General features: G+C 45.0%; 4 protein-coding genes across 4 annotated transcripts; all 4 read left to right on the forward strand.

Annotated features, from left to right (window-relative positions):
• The first annotated feature begins 1079 nt into the window (after positions 1-1079).
• Positions 1080-4297, forward strand: LOC6596564 (condensin complex subunit 2). Its single transcript, XM_026987428.1, has 3 exons — positions 1080-2193; positions 3312-3718; positions 3786-4297. The coding sequence occupies exons 1-3, from the start codon at positions 1080-1082 to the stop codon at positions 4137-4139; spliced, it is 1875 nt and encodes a 624-aa protein (XP_026843229.1). The 3' UTR covers positions 4140-4297.
• A 3278-nt stretch (positions 4298-7575) lies between these two features.
• Positions 7576-10177, forward strand: LOC113565477 (condensin complex subunit 2-like). Its single transcript, XM_026987605.1, has 3 exons — positions 7576-8029; positions 8090-9598; positions 9666-10177. Exons 1-3 carry the CDS (start codon positions 7742-7744, stop codon positions 9819-9821), a joined length of 1953 nt encoding a protein of 650 aa, XP_026843406.1. The 5' UTR covers positions 7576-7741; the 3' UTR covers positions 9822-10177.
• Positions 10178-12333: 2156 nt separating this feature from the next.
• On the forward strand, positions 12334-14924 carry LOC6596565 (condensin complex subunit 2). The gene is made up of 3 exons (XM_026987603.1): positions 12334-12787; positions 12855-14342; positions 14410-14924. The coding sequence occupies exons 1-3, from the start codon at positions 12500-12502 to the stop codon at positions 14761-14763; spliced, it is 2130 nt and encodes a 709-aa protein (XP_026843404.1). The 5' UTR covers positions 12334-12499; the 3' UTR covers positions 14764-14924.
• A 2162-nt stretch (positions 14925-17086) lies between these two features.
• On the forward strand, positions 17087-19576 carry LOC6596566 (condensin complex subunit 2). The gene is made up of 3 exons (XM_026987604.1): positions 17087-17521; positions 17589-19061; positions 19129-19576. The coding sequence occupies exons 1-3, from the start codon at positions 17234-17236 to the stop codon at positions 19450-19452; spliced, it is 2085 nt and encodes a 694-aa protein (XP_026843405.1). The 5' UTR covers positions 17087-17233; the 3' UTR covers positions 19453-19576.
• The last annotated feature ends 1708 nt before the right edge of the window (positions 19577-21284 follow it).

Genomic DNA, 21284 nt, shown 5'->3' on the forward strand with positions numbered 1-21284 from the left:
TCGCCCTGTCTCTCGCTAACACACACGTATCATACAGTACATTACCATCGACAATGCATCCCGGGTGGCCGGACCAGCAGCCACTCGTATGCAGCCAACTCGCATTCACCGGGAGAATCACACCTTGATGCCAACGCCAAATCCAGCCGACAATGCATCCTGGGTGGCCGGAGCAGCAGCCACTCGCATGCAGCCAATTCTCACGCTTCATTCGCATCACATCCCGATGCCAATGCGAATATCTCCGACAACGCATCCCGGGTGGCCGGACCAGTTCGCCACTCGGTAGATCGCAGCCAATCCTCACAACGTTGGCATCACTATGCGATGCCAATACCAATCCTCCGACAATGCAAGCCAATAACGTAACTTGTGTTACCCAGCCACTTTTCAGCCGTGTCTGCTACTACACATATGTAGATAAGCACACATATGTAGATAAGGCGCCACACTTATTGTCTAATGTACCATTTTAAAGGTATAAACACAATAGAAACAACTCTCTCATTTGAGATACTGTCAGTTTTGTTCGCATAGTCGAACACATCACAAAGAAAATTGTGTGGCGATTGATTACTTCTAGCATTGTATCAGTATTCTAAAAAGAAAGTATTTTAAAAAGTTCGTCATTAAACTTCGTCATCCAGAACTTGCCGGATTTGAAAATCCTCTAGATTCCTCTTGAACCGCATAGAGGGCCACCGATGGGGACAGAGAATCTTTCATTTTGTCACTCAAGACATCAGGCAACGATCGGTAAACCTCCTGGAAGCTGGCGGCACCCTTGGCGTAGCTTTCTTCCTTTGGCACTGGATGGGAGGGCAACGACCGATCATCGAAAGGACTCAGGAGCTGTTTCTGGATCAAATAAGCGTTTCTTGAGATTCTTCATGTCGATCACTTTGTCACGCTTCGCAAACAGTACAATCACTTCAGTGACCTAAAAAATAAGAAAATAAATGATATCTGATCTAATGATCTAATGGATCGCCATCACAAAACAGCTCAACAGTTTCAAGGTGCGTTTTATCCCATCGGCCAATATGGAGAGCTCCTAACCCACTATACTACCTTCACAGATGGCTGGCTATTCGCTGGAGGCCTCGTCCAAGGTCTACGGCCTGCGTGTAGACTCAATCTACATCGATGCAATGCGTATATCGGCGGGCTTGAGTGCTGGCACATTGACGGACAAACAGATAAACGATGCCGACGCGGATGATGAGGGCTTACCTGAGGGACCTCCAGGTGATGGCGAAGGTGCCGATGCGGCTCCCAGTCAACAGCAGCAGGCGGCACCTAAGCTCAAGCGCCAGAAAAGGAATTTATCAACGGTGACAAAGAACAAGGAAACATTGAATGCGCGTTTGGACATGGTGCCCATGCAGGATGCGGTTTTTGGGAAGCTCAATTCGACGGTGGGTTCCATCAATGCCTCCAATCGCCTGATGCACAACATTCTGCCCAGCGTGGACTCTGAGATGCGGCTACGCACGACCCACAAATTCTGGGATTCGACGGAGGAGACGGATGAGCTCATGGACAGCGAAACGCTGAGTGCTGGCACCAAGGAGTGGGCCAATGAAGAGTTGTGCAATGCGGAATGGCTGCCTAAGCTGTACAACCATATGGACAAACTAAAACTGCGGCCACTCCACACGGGCTACGTGATAAGCAGTGCTCCCAATCCCAAGCCACAGTCGGGATCTATTTCAGAGGCGGCCCCCACATGTAATGACGCTGCTGAGGAGCTGGATAATGCGGACGACTTCGGTGTGAATCCCACAGATATATCCGTAGCATTTGACATGAATGCCGAGTGTGAGCCCATGCCGGATATGGAGGCAAGTCCACCCATTATCATAGATATACAATCGAATGATTTGCAGGATCTCACCGCCGAGGAGCAGACGCGTTTGAGCAAAACGGCCGGGGTCATTGACGATCTGAGGCCAGTGGATGGTGTGACTAGCCTGGACTACTCTTACAGACCCATGGATAGGATCTCACAGTTTTGGGCGGGTCCAGCGCATTGGAAAATCAGGCGCACTCGTCCGCTCACCACTCTGGCCGAGACGAATGGACCTATGGCTGCTAAACCAAAGAAAACGGCGGCAGCCACCTCCAAACGACGCATGAAGAATCTGCACTATGGAAAGTTCAACAAGGAGTTATTCCAGCCCCTCAATGCTAACAAAAACGAGGGGGAACGTTGTGAGTTGCTGCGGACACCGCAACTCTAGAGTTATACCCGATACTAAGTCAGTATGGCTCTCCTCCGGCAGAGGCCGCTAATATTAAACGACACGACAAAGAGTGCGTGCGAGAGAGACAGAAAATCAGTCTGAGCGTGACGTCGGGCGCTGCGTAGCCACTGCAAATTGATTTGTTTCCTTTGGCTATAAAAATGATCTGATCTGATTCAGATTCAGCAATCTGATAGATATGGTCGTTATCTATGATTCTGCGTTTTTAGTTTTCTCAAATCTGCAATATTGTGGATGCAACAGATTTTCGTTCTTTGTGTGGGCGGAAGGGGGTGGGGCGAAATTTTGAGATATACGTTTTATAGTGAGATCTAACAGAAGTGCGAATACCAAATTTGGTTACTCTAGCGTTGATAGTCTCTGAGATTTGTGATTATCCCCAGATTTGCATCCTTTGCGGGGGCGGAAGGGGGTGTGGCGAAATTTTGAAACGAACTCGTCTCGGTCCGATATATTAGGAGTGTGGATACCAAATTTGGTTGCTCTAGCTTTTATAGTCTCTGAGATCTAGGCGCTAATGTTTTACTCTAAGCAAAGCCGCCTATGCTACCTGTGTGTTAGAGAGAGACAGGGCGAGAAAAAATGAAATTGTTTTCTTGATGCTGGCTATAATAATAATACGATCCAATTCAGATTCTGCAGTCTAAAAGATATGGTCATTCTCTACGATTCTGCGTTTTTGGTGTTCTCGTATCTTTAAAATTGTGGATGCCACAGATTTTCGCCCTTTGTGGGGGCGGAAGTGGGCGGGGCAAAGTTTTGCAATATTTTTGGAGCAGTGACATATCACAGAAGTCTGGATCCAAAACATCGTTGCTCTGGCTCTTATAGTCTTTGAGCATTAGGCGCTGAAGGGGACGGACAGACGGACAGACGGACGGACGGACAGACGGACAGACAGACATGGCTCAATCGACTCGGCTATTGATGCTGATCAAGAATATATAAACTTTATGGGGTCGGAAACGATTCCTTCTGGACGTTACACACATCCACTTATACCACAAATCTAATATACCCCAATACTCATTTTGAGTATCGGGTATAAAAAACAGCGAAAGGTCAATGAAAAGAAATGGGATGCCCGAAAGGTGGTGCGGCCCACAAAATTCAACTTTGAAGCGGATTACTCTTTAAAATGCGACTCGGCGCCGGGTATTAAAGTTAGCCAGAGTTTTGGAAAAGCCGATCTGGTTGAAGGACTGGGCAATGATACGGATATGGATGGGGGCTCCCACCACGACGATGCCCACATAGAGCTCTCTGACAACGAACATTTCACCACAGATGATCCTGTCATGAACCGAATGTCGGCAGCGGGCATTGAAAATACCATGGACATGATGAATGAGGATTCATGTGAGGATAGGCTCAATCAAAGCCAAAGCATCCATGAGGATGACGATACAATCTTGGAGATATCCACCGAATTTAAGGATGCACCAAGGCAGGTGGGTCTTTGAGGGACATACTATTCCCAAGGGTGTCTAAAATATCATTTATTTGGTTCTTTTTCAGGTCACCAAAGTAATTGTGCCATTTGCGAAGCGTGCCAAGGTGATCGACATGAAGAATCTCAAGAAAAGCTGCCATTCTTTGATCCAGAAACAGCTCCTGAATCCTGTCGATGAGACATCGGTACCCTCCCACTCAGTGCCAAAGAAAGAAAGCTACGCGAAGGGTACCGCCAGCTTCCAGGAGGTTTACCGATCCTTGCCTGATGTCTTTAGTGACAAAATGAAAGATTCTCTGTCCCCATCGGTGGCCCTCTACGCGGTTCTCCATTTGGCCAACGACATGAAACTGCGACTCATTCCTCAAGAGAATCTAGAGGATTTTCAAATCCGGCAAGTTCTGGATGACGAAGTTTAGAAGTTTAGAAGTAATCAATCTCCACACAATTTTAAACACCTTTTCATGCACCAAAACATACAAAACACTAAAAGAAACGAAGCAAGGCTCATCTCCAATGTATTTTTGGATGATTTTTCAATTCCATCTCTCAAGGGGTACCCCGTTCTAAGTCCTAAGTCCACATTAACAATAAATTAATATTTTTGAGAGCATATGTACTTTGAACCTTTTTTGGGTTTTTGAACATAGAACTATTTTTCCACCCACTGCAGCGGAGACGTTTGTGTGACATACTTGAAATTATTTATTTTATTATTATTTATTTTAAATGCAAAATGGCGAAATTTTGAAATACACTTGTAAAAGTTAGATCTAACAGGAGTGTAGAGCTACAGGCTGTTATAGGCTCTGAGATCTAGGCGCTCATAGGGACGTAGAGACGGACGGACGGATATGGCTCTATCGACTCGGCTATTGATGCTGATCAATGATATTAGTACTCTATGCTGTTACAATCGCTTCCTTTTCGACGTTACACACATCTAATATAGCCCTGGACTCATTTTGAGTATCGGATATATTTATATATTCCCCAAAGATTTTCTAAGTGCGCTCTAAATATTAATTTTATTATAAAATCTTTTAAATTAGCTATTAATCGGATAAATCTTATAAATTGTCATCTTTATTTCCCTCTGAAAAGGAAAATAATTTGGTCAAATCATCTTCCATATTGAGCAACAGGTATGTCCTCTTCGCACTATGATCCCCTCCGAGCATTTTCTCCTTGTATTCGGGAGCGCCGCATCTGTGTAGGCTGGCAAATTTCTTGTAGCGCACTATTTCACCCTCCAGATAGTCGTTTGCACCGCGCAGCTCCCGACGAATGCACTCCATAAGAAAGGTCATGTCACAATGGCGGCTTGTTATCACAGTTCTTCGGAGGTCTCTGGTTTCCACTGATTCGCCGGGGTGCCATCAGTGTTTTGTTGCTCGATCTGCTGCTCCTTCTGTTTCGATACCTTGAGCGCGTTCTCTTTCTGTCTTGGGAATTGCTCTCTATAGGATTGTAATGGACTTTCAGACCTATTTTCTTCATTAAAGTATTTTTTGCTATTGAAAGATCCTGTCGTCTCGAGATATGATGGATAAGCATGAGGGGCCTGCCCGTTGTTGGAGCTCTACTTAAGAATCGAACGTGTGGAAAGGTGGTAGGATCGTAGAAGGTTTCCGTCTGTGGCTGTTGCTGAAATCTCTGAGGTTCTTTTGCCCTGAATACCTGAGGTTCTATCAAAATTCCTTTTGGTTCTACCATGAAACGCAGTTGTCTATCCACCCAAACAAACCCATTGTGTTTTCTAAAATCGCTGATTAGGAGATTTACCTTGACATCGTAGAGCGTCTCTGGATCCTTCTTCGTCATTCTATCGTCAACTTTGGGCACATCCGGCTTAGGTTTCCTTTTCGTATCGCCGCTGTCTTTTGAACTCCCCCGTTTCTCCTCTGGCTTATCATCCTTCTTGGAGTTCGTTTTCCTTGGGGGAGGAGCCCACAAAATTTAAGGATAACAGGATCTGAACTATTTCAGATTTTTAATTTCTTTTTTTATTACTGAAATTTGGAATATGTCAAAATTTTCGAACGAACCAGAACTAATATTTTGAAACTGAAGGAAGGTTCTAGGGGTAGTGCTCTCAGGAGATTTCAAGTATATTTCTAGAGACTCTTCGAAGAATTGGAGGGGAGAGTTCTGTCCGACGAGTTCTATGGATAGTCCTGGCGATGTTTGTGTGGATAGTTTTATTATACCCGATACTCAAAATGAGTATTGGGGTATATTAGATTTGTGGTAAAAGTGGATGTGTGTAACGTCCAGAAGGAATCGTTTCCGACCCTATAAAGTATATATATTCTTGATCAGCATCAATAGCCGAGTCGATTGAGCCCTGTCTGTCTGTCCGTCCGTCCGTCTGTCCGTCTGTCCGTCCCCTTCAGCGCCTAATGCTCAAAGACTATAAGAGCTAGAGCAACGATGTTTTGGATCCAGACTTCTGTGATATGTCACTGCTCCAAAAATATTTCAAAACTTTGCCCCGCCCACTTCCGCCCCCACAAAGAGCGAAAATCTGTGGCATCCACAATTTCGACGATACGAGAAAACTAAAAACGCAGAATCGTAGAAGATGACTATATCTTCTAGAGCGCAAAATCTGAACCAGATCGTATAATTATTACAGCCAGAATCACGAAAACAATTTCACTCTTTCTCGCTCTGTCTCACTCTAACACACAGGTTTCATGGTCGGTTTTGCCAATTGCAAAATATGAGTTCAAGGATCTCAGAACCTAAAAAAGCCAGAGCAACCAAATTTGGTATCCACACTCCTGTGATATCGGACCTTGACCGTTTCCTGTCCAAATTTCGCCACACCCCCTTCCGCCCCCGCAAAGGACGAAAATCTGAGGCAACCACAAATCTCAGAGACTATTAAGGCTAGAGTAACCAAATTTGGTGCACACACTCCTTTAAGATGTCACTATAAAACGTATATCTCAGAATTTCGCCCCACCCCCATCCGCCCCCACAAAGGACGAAAATCTGTTGCATCCACAATATTGCAGATTTGAGAAAACTAAAAACGCAGAATCATAGATAATGACCATATCTATTAGATTGCTGAATCTGGATCAGATCAGACCATTTTTTTAGCCAAAAGGAACAAATCAATTTGCAGTGGCTACGCAGCGCCCGACGTCACGCTCAGACTGATTTTCTGTCTCTCTCGCACGCACTCTTTGTCGTGTCGTTAAATATTAGCGGCGTCTGCCGGAGGAGAGCCATACTGACTTAGTATCGGGTATAACCTTAGAGTTGCGGTGTCCGCAGCAACTCACAACGTTCCCCCTCGTTTTATGTTAGTTCTAAGGAAAAGCCTGGTGATGTTGATAGTTGTAGGGAGTATAGACTCATATTGAGTATCGGGTATAAAAAAATCGAGGGGAACATTGTGAGTTGCTGCTGCGACCCTACGAACTCTATATTTATACCCGATACATGGTCAATATGGCACTCCTACAGCAGACGGCGCACGCTAGATGACGCCCATCATAACCATTACTACTGGCCGATAGATGCTTCATGTTTTCCTTGGAACATTTTCATATTTTCCCATTTCCCTATCAACAACCTCGCACATCTGTTAATCTCTTCTTCTTCATATTTTAGCTTTTTTGCCGACATGTACGGCGGCAGAGATGTAAAAAATACAAATATCGATACCTTGCACTGTTATCGAAACTATCGTTGGCCCTTTAACAAATTGTGTGACAGTAAAAATAATTTTTGATATTCACTTTGTTTAAATCATTGAGCTGGAACATTCAAATTGGAAAAAAATTAATATTCATAAGTTGAGCGTGCAAACCGATATTGTGGCATCTTAAAACTATAATTTTCGTTTGTTTATATTGCGGTTGCAGCCCTGCGCGTATAAGTGTGGTTATCTCCATCTCTAGAATTCGGCGTCCACTCTAGGAAACTGTAAATTACCAATACGAAAATAGTAAAAATCAGGAGAAAAACTACCGTAACCCGTAACTACACACACCCAAGCATTCCAATGACGTCGCCACACTCGGAGACCCCTCTGCGTCGATCTGCGGTGGGCAGCTACCGCAAAAACGACGAGGCCGAGCGGCAGGAGGCACGCCGGCGCACACCGCTGGTTCAGCAGGACACTCGCAAGAGTTCAGCTCTCGAGTCCATCGAGGAGAACGAGACGATACGCTCCTGCGTGGATCTGTACAACTGCAATAAGCTGAGCAAAGACAATGCCTGGGATACGTCGTTGATTGATACACTAGCCAATCTAATGGATCGCCATCACAAACAGCTGAACAATTTCAAGGTGCGTTTTATCCCTTCGGCCAATATGGAGAGCTCCTAACCCACTATACTACCTTCACAGATGGCTGGCTATTCGCTGGAGGCCTCGTCCAAGGTCTGCGGCCTGCGTGTAGACTCAATCTACAAAGATGCATTGCGTATATCGGCGGGCTTGAGTGCTCGCACATTGACGGACAAACAGATAAACGATGCCGACGCGGATGATGAGGGCTTACCTGAGGGACCTCCAGGTGATGGCGAAGGTGCCGATGCGGCTCCCAGTCAACAGCAGCAGGCGGCACCTAAGCTCAAGCGCCAGAAAAGGAATTTATCAACGGTGACAAAGAACAAGGAAACATTGAATGCGCGTTTGGACATGGTGCCCATGCAGGATGCGGTTTTTGGGAAGCTCAATTCGACGGTGGGTTCCATCAATGCCTCCAATCGCCTGCCCAGCGTGGAATCTGAGATGCGGCTACGCACGACCCACAAATTCTGGGATTCGACGGAGGAGACGGATGAGCTCATGGACAGCGAAACGCTGAGTGCTGGCACCAAGGAGTGGGCCAATGAAGAGTTGTGCAATGCGGAATGGCTGCCTAAGCTGTACAACCATATGGACAAACTAAATCTGCGGCCACTCCACACGGGCTACGTGATAAGCAGTGCTCCCAATCCCAAGCCACAGTCGGGATCTATTTCAGAGGCGGCCCCCACATGTAATGACGCTGCTGAGGGGCTGGATAATGCGGACGACTTCGGTGTGAATCCCACAGATATATCCGTAGCATTTGACATGAATGCCGAGTGTGAGCCAATGCCGGATATGGAGGCAAGTCCACCCATTATCATAGATATACAATCGAATGATTTGCAGGATCTCACCGCCGAGGAGCAGACGCGTTTGAGCAAAACGGCCGGGGTCATTGACGATCTGAGGCCAGTGGATGGTGTGACTAGCCTGGACTACTCTTACAGGCCCATGGATAGGATCTCACAGTTTTGGGCGGGTCCAGCGCATTGGAAAATCAGGCGCACTCGTCCGCTCACCACTCTGGCCGAGACGAATGGACCTATGGCTGCTAAACCAAAGAAAACGGCGGCAGCCACCTCCAAACGACGCATGAAGAATCTGCACTATGGAAAGTTCAACAAGGAGTTATTCCAGCCCCTCAATGCTAACAAAAAAAAGCAGCGAAAGGTCAATGAAAAGAAATGGGATGCCCGAAAGGTGGTGCGGCCCACAAAATTCAACTTTGAAGCGGATTACTTTATAAAATACGACTCGGCGCCGGGTATTAAAGTTAGCCAGAGTTTTGGAAAAGCCGATCTGGTTGAAGGACTGGGCAATGATACGGATATGGATGGGGGCTCCCACCACGACGATGCCCACATAGAGCTCTCTGACAACGAACATTTCACCACAGATGATCCTGTCATGAACCGAATGTCGGCAGCGGGCATTGAAAATACCATGGACATGATGAATGAGGATTCATGTGAGGATAGGCTCAATCAAAGCCAAAGCATCCATGAGGATGACGATACAATCTTGGAGATATCCACCGAATTTAAGGATGCACCAAGGCAGGTGGGTCTTTGAGGGACATACTATTCCCAAGGGTGTCTAAAATATCATTTATTTGGTTCTTTTTCAGGTCACCAAAGTAATTGTGCCATTTGCGAAGCGTGCCAAGGTGATCGACATGAAGAATCTCAAGAAAAGCTGCCATTCTTTGATCCAGAAACAGCTCCTGAATCCTGTCGATGAGACATCGGTACCCTCCCACTCAGTGCCAAAGGAAGAAAGCTAGGCGAAGGGTACCGCCAGCTTCCAGGAGGTTTACCGATCCTTGCCTGATGTCTTTAGTGACAAAATGAAAGATTCTCTGTCCCCATCGGTGGCCCTCTATGCGGTTCTCCATTTGGCCAACGACATGAAACTGCGACTCATTCCACAAGAGAATCTAGAGGATTTTCCAATCCGGCAAGTTCTGGATGACGAAGTTTAGAAGTTTAGAAATAATCAATCTCGACACAATTTTAAACACATTTTCATGCACCAAAACATACAAAACACTAAAAGAAACGAAGCAAGGCTCATCTCCAATGTATTTTTGGATGATTTTTCAATTCCATCTCTCAAGGGGTACCCCGTTCTAAGTCCTAAGTCCACATTAACAATAAATTAATATTTTTGAGAGCATATGTACTTTGAACCTTTTTTGGGTTTTTGAACATAGAACTATTTTTCCACCCACTGCAGCGGAGACGTTTGTGTGACATACTTGAAATTATTTATTTTATTATTATTTATTTTAAATGCAAAATGGCGAAATTTTGAAATACACTTGTAAAAGTTAGATCTAACAGGAGTGTAGAGCTACAGGCTGTTATAGGCTCTGAGATCTAGGCGCTCATAGGGACGTAGAGACGGACGGACGGATATGGCTCTATCGACTCGGCTATTGATGCTGATCAATGATATTAGTACTCTATGCTGTTACAATCGCTTCCTTTTCGACGTTACACACATCTAATATAGCCCTGGACTCATTTTGAGTATCGGATATATTTATATATTCCCCAAAGATTTTCTAAGTGCGCTCTAAATATTAATTTTATTATAAAATCTTTTAAATTAGCTATTAATCGGATAAATCTTATAAATTGTCATCTTTTTTTCCCTCTGAAAAGGAAAATAATTTGGTCAAATATTGAGCAACAGGTATGTCCTCTTCGCACTATGGTCCCCTCCGAGCATTTTCTCCTTGTATTCGGGAGCGCCGCATCTGTGTAGGCTGGCAAATTTCTTGTAGCGCACTATTTCACCCTCCAGATAGTCGTTTGCTCCGCGCAGCTCCCGACGAATGCACTCCATAAGAAAGGTCATGTCACAATGGCGGCTTGTTATCACAGTTCTTCGGAGGTCTCTGGTTTCCACTGATTCGCCGGGGTGCCATCAGTGTTTTGTTGCTCGATCTGCTGCTCCTTCTGTTTCGATACCTTGAGCGCGTTCTCTTTCTGTCTTGGGAATTGCTCTCTATAGGATTGTAATGGACTTTCAGACCTATTTTCTTCATTAAAGTATTTTTTGCTATTGAAAGATACTGTCGTCTCGAGATATGATGGATAAGCATGAGGGGCCTGCCCGTTGTTGGAGCTCTACTTAAGAATCGAACGTGTGGAAAGGTGGCAGCATCGTAGAAGTTTTCCGTCTGTGGCTGTTGCTGAAATCTCTGAGGTTCTTTTGCCCTGAATACCTGAGGTTCTATCAAAATTCCTTTTGGTTCTACCATGAAACGCAGTTGTCTATCCACCCAAACAAACCCATTGTGTTTTCTAAAATCGCTGATTAGGAGATTTACCTTGACATCGTAGAGCGTCTCTGGATCCTTCTTCGTCATTTTATCGTCAACTTTGGGCACATCCGGCTTAGGTTTCCTTTTCGTATCGCCGCTGTCTTTTGAACTCCCCCGTTTCTCCTCTGGCTTATCCTCCTTCTTGGAGTTCGTTTTCCTTGGGGGAGGAGCCCAAAAAATGTAAGGATAACAGGATCTGAACTATTTCAGATTTTTAATTTCTTTTTTTATTACTGAAATTTGGAATATGTCAAAATTTTCGAACGAACCAGAACTAATATTTTGAAACTGAAGGAAGGTTCTAGGGGTGTGCTCTCAGGAGATTTCAAGTATATTTCTAGAGACTCTTCGAAGAATTGGAGGGGAGAGTTCTGTCCGACGAGTTCTATGGATAGTCCTGGCGATGTTTGTGTGGATAGTTTTATGTTAGTTCTAAGGAAAAGCCTGGTGATGTTGATAGTTGTAGGGAGTATAGACTCATATTGAGTATCGGGTATAAAAAAATCGAGGGGAACGTTGTGAGTTGCTGCTGCGACCCTACGAACTCTATATTTATACCCGATACATGGTCAATATGGCACTCCTACAGCAGACGGCGCACGCTAGATGACGCCCATCATAACCATTACTACTGGCCGATAGATGCTTCATGTTTTCCTTGGAACATTTTCATATTTTCCCATTTCCCTATCAACAACCTCGCACATCTGTTAATCTCTTCTTCTTCATATTTTAGCTTTTTTGCCGACATGTACGGCGGCAGAGATGTAAAAAATACAAATATCGATACCTTGCACTGTTATCGAAACTATCGTTGGCCCTTTAACAAATTGTGTGACAGTAAAAATAATTTTTGATATTCACTTTGTTTAAATCATTGAGCTGGAACATTCAAATTGGAAAAAAATTAATATTCATAAGTTGAGCGTGCAAACCGATATTGTGGCATCTTAAAACTATAATTTTCGTTTGTTTATATTGCGGTTGCAGCCCTGCGCGTATAAGTGTGGTTATCTCCATCTCTAGAATTCGGCGTCCACTCTAGGAAACTGTAAATTACCAATACGAAAATAGTAAAAATCAGGAGAAAAACTACCGTAACCCGTAACTACACACACCCAAGCATTCCAATGACGTCGCCACACTCGGAGACCCCTCTGCGTCGATCTGCGGTGGGCAGCTACCGCAAAAACGACGAGGCCGAGCGGCAGGAGGCACGCCGGCGCACACCGCTGGTTCAGCAGGACACTCGCAAGAGTTCAGCTCTCGAGTCCATCGAGGAGAACGAGACGATACGCTCCTGCGTGGATCTGTACAACTGCAATAAGCTGAGCAAAGACAATGCCTGGGATACGTCGTTGATTGATACACTAGCCAATCTAATGGATCGCCATCACAAACAGCTGAACAATTTCAAGGTGCGTTTTATCCCTTCGGCCAATATGGAGAGCTCCTAACCCTTTCTAACCTTTTCTACCTTCACAGATGGCTGGCTATTCGCTGGAGGCCTCGGCCAAGGTCTACGACCTGCGCGTAGACTCAATCTACAAAGATGCATTGCGTATATCGGCGGGTTTGAATGGTCGCCTCTTGACGGGCTTACCTGAGGGACCTGGAGGTGATGGCGAAGGTGCCGATGCGGCTCCCAGTCAACAGCAGCAGGCGGCACCTAAGCTCAAGCGCCAGAAAAGGAATTTATCAACGGTGACAAAGAACAAGGAAACATTGAATGCGCGTTTGGACATGGTGCCCATGCAGGATGCGGTTTTTGGGAAGCTCAATTCGACGGTGGCTTCCATCAATGCCTCCAATCGCCAGATGCACAACATTCTGCCCAGCGTGGACTCTGAAATGCGGATACGCACGACCCACAAATTCTGGGATTCGACGGAGGAGACGGATGAGCTCATGGACAGCGAAACGCTGAGTGCTGGCACCAAGGAGTGGGCCAATGAAGAGTTGTGCAATGCGGAATGGCTGCCTAAGCTGTACAACCATATGGACAAACTAAAACTGCGGCCACTCCACACGGGCTACGTGATAAGCAGTGCTCCCAATCCCAAGCCACAGTCGGGATCTATTTCAGAGGCGGCCCCCACATGTAATGACGCTGCTGAGGGGCTGGATAATGCGGACGACTTCGGTGTGAATCCCACAGATATATCCGTAGCATTTGACATGAATGCCGAGTGTGAGCCCATGCCGGATATGGAGGCAAGTCCACCCATTATCATAGATATACAATCGAATGATTTGCAGGATCTCACCGCCGAGGAGCAGACGCGTTTGAGCAAAACGGCCGGGGTCATTGACGATCTGAGGCCAGTGGATGGTGTGACTAGCCTGGACTACTCTTACAAGCCCATGGATAGGATCTCACAGTTTTGGGCGGGTCCAGCGCATTGGAAAATCAGGCGCACTCGTCCGCTCACCACTCTGGCCGAGACGAATGGACCTATGGCTGCTAAACCAAAGAAAACGGCGGCAGCCACCTCCAAACGACGCATGAAGAATCTGCACTATGGAAAGTTCAACAAGGAGTTATTCCAGCCCCTCAATGCTAACAAAAAAAAACCGCGAAAGGTCAATGAAAAGAAATGGGATGCCCGAAAGGTGGTGCGGCCCACAAAATTCAGCTTTGAAGCGGATTACTCTTTAAAATACGACTCGGCGCCGGGTATTAAAGTTAGCCAGAGTTTTGGAAAAGCCGATCTGGTTGAAGGACTGGGCAATGATACGGATATGGATGGGGGCTCCCACCACGACGATGCCCACATAGAGCTCTCTGACAACGAACATTTCACCACAGATGATCCTGTCATGAACCGAATGTCGGCAGCGGGCATTGAAAATACCATGGACATGATGAATGAGGATTCATGTGAGGATAGGCTCAATCAAAGCCAAAGCATCCATGAGGATGACGATACAATCTTGGAGATATCCACCGAATTTAAGGATGCACCAAGGCAGGTGGGTCTTTGAGGGACATACTATTCCCAAGGGTGTCTAAAATATCATTTATTTGGTTCTTTTTCAGGTCACCAAAGTAATTGTGCCATTTGCGAAGCGTGCCAAGGTGATCGACATGAAGAATCTCAAGAAAAGCTGCCATTCTTTGATCCAGAAACAGCTCCTGAATCCTGTCGATGAGACATCGGTACCCTCCCACTCAGTGCCAAAGGAAGAAAGCTACGCGAAGGGTACCGCCAGCTTCCAGGAGGTTTACCGATCCTTGCCTGATGTCTTTAGTGACAAAATGAAAGATTCTCTGTCCCCATCGGTGGCCCTCTACGCGGTTCTCCATTTGGCCAACGACATGAAACTGCGACTCATTCCTCAAGAGAATCTAGAGGATTTTCAAATCCGGCAAGTTCTGGATGACGAAGTTTAGAAGTTTAGAAGTAATCAATCTCCACACAATTTTAAACACCTTTTCATGCACCAAAACATACAAAACACTAAAAGAAACGAAGCAAGGCTCATCTCCAATGTATTTTTGGATGATTTTTCAATTCCATCTCTCAAGGGGTACCCCGTTCTAAGTCCTAAGTCCACATTAACAATAAATTAATATTTTTGAGAGCATATGTACTTTGAACCTTTTTTGGGTTTTTGAACATAGAACGTTTGTGTGACATACTTGAAATTATTTATTTTATTATTATTTATTTTAAATGCAAAATGGCGAAATTTTGAAATACACTTGTAAAAGTTAGATCTAACAGGAGTGTAGAGCTACAGGCTGTTATAGGCTCTGAGATCTAGGCGCTCATAGGGACGTAGAGACGGACGGACGGATATGGCTCTATCGACTCGGCTATTGATGCTGATCAATGATATTAGTACTCTATGCTGTTACAATCGCTTCCTTTTCGACGTTACACACATCTAATATAGCCCTGGACTCATTTTGAGTATCGGATATATTTATATATTCCCCAAAGATTTTCTAAGTGCGCTCTAAATATTAATTTTATTATAAAATCTTTTAAATTAGCTATTAATCGGATAAATCTTATAAATTGTCATCTTTATTTCCCTCTGAAAAGGAAAATAATTTGGTCAAATCATCTTCCATATTGAGCAACAGGTATGTCCTCTTCGCACTATGATCCCCTCCGAGCATTTTCTCCTTGTATTCGGGAGCGCCGCATCTGTGTAGGCTGGCAAATTTCTTGTAGCGCACTATTTCACCCTCCAGATAGTCGTTTGCTCCGCGCAGCTCCCGACGAATGCACTCCATAAGAAAGGTCATGTCACAATGGCGGCTTGTTATCACAGTTCTTCGGAGGTCTCTGGTTTCCACTGATTCGCCGGGGTGCCATCAGTGTTTTGTTGCTCGATCTGCTGCTCCTTCTGTTTCGATACCTTGAGCGCGTTCTCTTTCTGTCTTGGGAATTGCTCTCTATAGGATTGTAATGGACTTTCAGACCTATTTTCTTCATTAAAGTATTTTTTGCTATTGAAAGATACTGTCGTCTCGAGATATGATGGATAAGCATGAGGGGCCTGCCCGTTGTTGGAGCTCTACTTAAGAATCGAACGTGTGGAAAGGTGGCAGCATCGTAGAAGTTTTCCGTCTGTGGCTGTTGCTGAAATCTCTGAGGTTCTTTTGCCCTGAATACCTGAGGTTCTATCAAAATTCCTTTTGGTTCTACCATGAAACGCAGTTGTCTATCCACCCAAACAAACCCATTGTGTTTTCTAAAATCGCTGATTAGGAGATTTACCTTGACATCGTAGAGCGTCTCTGGATCCTTCTTCGTCATTTTATCGTCAACTTTGGGCACATCCGGCTTAGGTTTCCTTTTCGTATCGCCGCTGTCTTTTGAACTCCCCCGTTTCTCCTCTGGCTTATCCTCCTTCTTGGAGTTCGTTTTCCTTGGGGGAGGAGCCCAAAAAATGTAAGGATAACAGGATCTGAACTATTTCAGATTTTTAATTTCTTTTTTTATTACTGAAATTTGGAATATGTCAAAATTTTCGAACGAACCAGAACTAATATTTTGAAACTGAAGGAAGGTTCTAGGGGTGTGCTCTCAGGAGATTTCAAGTATATTTCTAGAGACTCTTCGAAGAATTGGAGGGGAGAGTTCTGTCCGACGAGTTCTATGAATAGTCCTGGCGATGTTTGTGTGGATAGTTTTATGTTAGTTCTAAGGAAAAGCCTGGTGATGTTGATAGTTGTAGGGAGTATAGACTCATATTGAGTATCGGGTATAAAAAAATCGAGGGGAACATTGTGAGTTGCTGCTGCGACCCTACGAACTCTATATTTATACCCGATACATGGTCAATATGGCACTCCTACAGCAGACGGCGCACGCTAGATGACGCCCATCGTAACCATTACTACTGGCCGATAGATGCTTCATGTTGTCCTTGGAAACTTTTCATTTTTCTTTTCCCATTTCCCTATCAACAACCTCGCACATCTGTTAATCTCTTCTTCTTCTTCATATTTTAGCTTTTTTGCCGCCATGTACGGCGGCAGAGATGTAAAAAATACAAATATCGATACCTTGAACTGTTATCAAAACTATCGTTTGCCCTTTAACAAATTGTGTGACAGTAAAAATAATTTTTGATATTCACTTTGTTTAAATCATTGAGCTGGAACATTCAAATTGGAAAAAAATTAATATTCATAAGTTGAGCGTGCAAACCGATATTGTGGCATCTTAAAACTATAATTTTCGTTTGTTTATATTGCGGTTGCAGCCCTGCGCGTGTAAGTGTGGTTATCTCCATCTCTAGAATTCGGCGTCCACTCTAGGAAACTGTAAATTACCAATACGAAAATAGTAAAAATCAGGAGAAAAACTACCGTAACCCGTAACTACACACACCCAAGCATTCCAATGACGTCGCCACACTCGGAGACCCCTCTGCGTCGATCTGCGGTGGGCAGCTACCGCAAAAACGACGAGGCCGAGCGGCAGGAGGCACGCCGGCGCACACCGCTGGTTCAGCAGGACACTCGCAAGAGTTCAGCTCTCGAGTCCATCGAGGAGAACGAGACGATACGCTCCTGCGTGGATCTGTACAACTGCAATAAGCTGAGCAAAGACAATGCCTGGGATACGTCGTTGATTGATACACTAGCCAATCTAATGGATCGCCATCACAAACAGCTGAACAATTTCAAGGTGCGTTTTATCCCTTCGGCCAATATGGAGAGCTCCTAACCCTTTCTAACCTTTTCTACCTTCACAGATGGCTGGCTATTCGCTGGAGGCCTCGGCCAAGGTCTACGACCTGCGCGTAGACTCAATCTACAAAGATGCATTGCGTATATCGGCGGGTTTGAATGGTCGCCTCTTGACGGGCTTACCTGAGGGACCTGGAGGTGATGGCGAAGGTGCCGATGCGGCTCCCAGTCAACAGCAGCAGGCGGCACCTAAGCTCAAGCGCCAGAAAAGGAATTTATCAACGGTGACAAAGAACAAGGAAACATTGAATGCGCGTTTGGACATGGTGCCCATGCAGGATGCGGTTTTTGGGAAGCTCAATTCGACGGTGGGTTCCATCAATGCCTCCAATCGCCTGCCCAGCGTGGAATCTGAGATGCGGCTACGCACGACCCACAAATTCTGGGATTCGACGGAGGAGACGGATGAGCTCATGGACAGCGAAACGCTGAGTGCTGGCACCAAGGAGTGGGCCAATGAAGAGTTGTGCAATGCGGAATGGCTGCCTAAGCTGTACAACCATATGGACAAACTAAAACTGCGGCCACTCCACACGGGCTACGTGATAAGCAGTGCTCCCAATCCCAAGCCACAGTCGGGATCTATTTCAGAGGCGGCCCCCACATGTAATGACGCTGCTGAGGGGCTGGATAATGCGGACGACTTCGGTGTGAATCCCACAGATATATCCGTAGCATTTGACATGAATGCCGAGTGTGAGCCCATGCCGGATATGGAGGCAAGTCCACCCATTATCATAGATATACAATCGAATGATTTGCAGGATCTCACCGCCGAGGAGCAGACGCGTTTGAGCAAAACGGCCGGGGTCATTGACGATCTGAGGCCAGTGGATGGTGTGACTAGCCTGGACTACTCTTACAGGCCCATGGATAGGATCTCACAGTTTTGGGCGGGTCCAGCGCATTGGAAAATCAGGCGCACTCGTCCGCTCACCACTCTGGCCGAGACGAATGGACCTATGGCTGCTAAACCAAAGAAAACGGCGGCAGCCACCTCCAAACGACGCATGAAGAATCTGCACTATGGAAAGTTCAACAAGGAGTTATTCCAGCCCCTCAATGCTAACAAAAAAAAACCGCGAAAGGTCAATGAAAAGAAATGGGATGCCCGAAAGGTGGTGCGGCCCACAAAATTCAGCTTTGAAGCGGATTACTCTTTAAAATACGACTCGGCGCCGGGTATTAAAGTTAGCCAGAGTTTTGGAGAAGCCGATCTGGTTGAGGGACTGGAAAATGATACGGATATGGATGGGGGCTCCCACCACGACGATGCCCACATAGAGCTCTCTGACAACGAACATTTCACCACAGATGATCCTGTCATGAACCGAATGTCGGCAGCGGGCATTGAAAATACCATGGACATGATGAATGAGGATTCATGTGAGGATAGGCTCAATCAAAGCCAAAGCATCCATGAGGATGACGATACAATCTTGGAGATATCCACCGAATTTAAGGATGCACCAAGGCAGGTGGGTCTTTGAGGGACATACTATTCCCAAGGGTGTCTAAAATATCATTTATTTGGTTCTTTTTCAGGTCACCAAAGTAATTGTGCCATTTGCGAAGCGTGCCAAGGTGATCGACATGAAGAATCTCAAGAAAAGCTGCCATTCTTTGATCCAGAAACAGCTCCTGAATCCTGTCGATGAGACATCGGTACCCTCCCACTCATTGCCAAAGGAAGAAAGCTACGCGAAGGGTACCGCCAGCTTCCAGGAGGTTTACCGATACTTGCCTGATGTCTTTAGTGACAAAATGAAAGATTCTCTGTCCCCATCGGTGGCCCTCTATGCGGTTCTCCATTTGGCCAACGACATGAAACTGCGACTCATTCCGCAAGTTCTAGATGTCGAAGTTTAGTGACGAACATTTTAAAATACTGTCTTTGTAGAATACTGATACAATGCTAGAAGTAATCAATCTCCACACAATTTTAAACACATTTTCATGCACCAAAACATACAAAAAACTAAACGAAACGAAGCAAGGCTCATTTCCAATGTGTTTTTGGATGATTTACAACAATTAAAATGTGTGTGCTACCATATTAACAATAAATTAATATTTTTGAGAGCACATGTACTTTGAACCTGTGGGTTTTTGAGCATAGATCTATTTTTCCACCCACTGCAGCAGAGACGTGTGTGAGATCTTGATAACTATTTATTTTATCCAGTAATGGAGATGAGTATACAATCTTCACCAGAAGACGCCACTGGAAAGCATGCCCTAAGCAACTTCAAGGAGCGTTTTACTCTTTACCCCACCGACCAATCTGCAGAGCTCTTAACCTTCGTTTCTCCCTGCACAGATGGCTTGCTCTTCGCTGGAAGACTTTTCCTACTGCTCTTTCTTCTATAGCCAGTGTCTCCGTAAACGTGGGAGACGGATGGGCTGCAGAGTTTCAACTTTGGACCGCCATTCCTCATGACCCTATATCAGTGTCTGATCGAGATTGAGAGGGAGATGGAAAGCGAGATATGGTTTGAGAAGATTCTACCTGTAAACTAGGCTCCATTTTGAAGACATTATGGGCAGTCTTGATAATTAATGCCCTGACTGTGGGCTTGGGCTCTTCTTATGACTACTTCCTGGAGCATGCCATCTGGATTTTATCTTTGTGGATGAAAATTCGTACATCTCAAGACACGATAGAATTAACAATCTAAAATGAGTATGCCACAAGCGAAACTTCTAACCATCTCGAAAATTGTGCATATTTGCCCTGTAGTTTGGCCCTTTTTATACCCGATACTCAAAATGAGTATTGGGGTATATTAGATTTGTGGTAAAAGTGGATGTGTGTAACGTCCAGAAGGAATCGTTTCCGACCCCATAAAGTATATATATTCTTGATCAGCATCAATAGCCGAGTCGATTGAACCCTGTCTGTCTGTCCGTCCACACTCCTGTGATATCGGACCTTGACCGTTTCGTGTCAAAATTTCGCCACACCCCTTCCGCACCCGCAAAGGACGAAAATCTATATATAATGACCATATCTATCAGCTTGCTGAATCTGATTTAGTTCGAATCAATTCGAAATCAATTTGCAGTGGCTATGCAGCGCTCGACGTCACGCTCAGGCTGATTTTCTGTCTCTCTCGCACGCACTCTTTGTCGTGTCGTTTAATATTAGCGGCGTCTGCCGGAGGAGAGCCATACTGACCTAGTATCGGGTATAAATGTAGAGTTGCGGTCTCCTCAGCAACTCACAACGTTCGCCCTCGTTTCTTTATTTTCATTTGACATTTAATCCGATAAATCGCTTGCATCATATTGTCTCAATAATAAAAGTCTTTTTCCCCCTTTACAAATAATCTCAATTGTCGTGGGCAATTTGGTATCCACACTCCTGTTAGATCTAACTTTTACAAGTGTTTGAAATACCATTTCGCCATTTTCTTCCGGCATGCTTTTCAGTGGCGTCTTCTGGTGTGAAGATTGTATACTCATCTCCATTACTGGCTAAAATAAATAATTATCAAGTATTTTACACACACGTCTCCGCTGCAGTGTGTGGAAAATGGTTCTACGTTCAAAAACCAAAAATCCACCCAAAGGTTCAAAGTACATGTGCTCTCAAAAATATTAATTTATTGTTAATATGGTAGCACACACATTTCAATTGTTGTAAATCTTATGACTTAGAACCGTTTGAGAGATGGAATTAAAAAATCATCCAAAAACAC

The sequence above is a fragment of the Drosophila persimilis genome, unplaced genomic scaffold, assembly GCF_003286085.1.
Source record: "Drosophila persimilis strain 14011-0111.01,24,50 unplaced genomic scaffold, DperRS2 tig00000124-arrow-pilon, whole genome shotgun sequence".
Lineage (NCBI taxonomy): Eukaryota > Metazoa > Arthropoda > Insecta > Diptera > Drosophilidae > Drosophila > Drosophila persimilis.

Coding starts and splice junctions, on each gene's coding strand:
- LOC6596566 (XM_026987604.1), top strand. CDS start 17,234: ATGACGTCGCCACACTCGGAGACCCCTCTGCGTCGATCTGCGGTGGGC. Junction 17,522..17,588: donor AACAGCTGAACAATTTCAAG/GTGCGTTTTATC, acceptor CTACCTTCACAG/ATGGCTGGCTATTCGCTGGA. Junction 19,062..19,128: donor TTAAGGATGCACCAAGGCAG/GTGGGTCTTTGA, acceptor GTTCTTTTTCAG/GTCACCAAAGTAATTGTGCC.
- LOC6596565 (XM_026987603.1), top strand. CDS start 12,500: ATGACGTCGCCACACTCGGAGACCCCTCTGCGTCGATCTGCGGTGGGC. Junction 12,788..12,854: donor AACAGCTGAACAATTTCAAG/GTGCGTTTTATC, acceptor CTACCTTCACAG/ATGGCTGGCTATTCGCTGGA. Junction 14,343..14,409: donor TTAAGGATGCACCAAGGCAG/GTGGGTCTTTGA, acceptor GTTCTTTTTCAG/GTCACCAAAGTAATTGTGCC.
- LOC113565477 (XM_026987605.1), top strand. CDS start 7,742: ATGACGTCGCCACACTCGGAGACCCCTCTGCGTCGATCTGCGGTGGGC. Junction 8,030..8,089: donor AACAGCTGAACAATTTCAAG/GTGCGTTTTATC, acceptor CTACCTTCACAG/ATGGCTGGCTATTCGCTGGA. Junction 9,599..9,665: donor TTAAGGATGCACCAAGGCAG/GTGGGTCTTTGA, acceptor GTTCTTTTTCAG/GTCACCAAAGTAATTGTGCC.
- LOC6596564 (XM_026987428.1), top strand. CDS start 1,080: ATGGCTGGCTATTCGCTGGAGGCCTCGTCCAAGGTCTACGGCCTGCGT. Junction 2,194..3,311: donor ATTCCAGCCCCTCAATGCTA/ACAAAAACGAGG, acceptor TGAGTATCGGGT/ATAAAAAACAGCGAAAGGTC. Junction 3,719..3,785: donor TTAAGGATGCACCAAGGCAG/GTGGGTCTTTGA, acceptor GTTCTTTTTCAG/GTCACCAAAGTAATTGTGCC.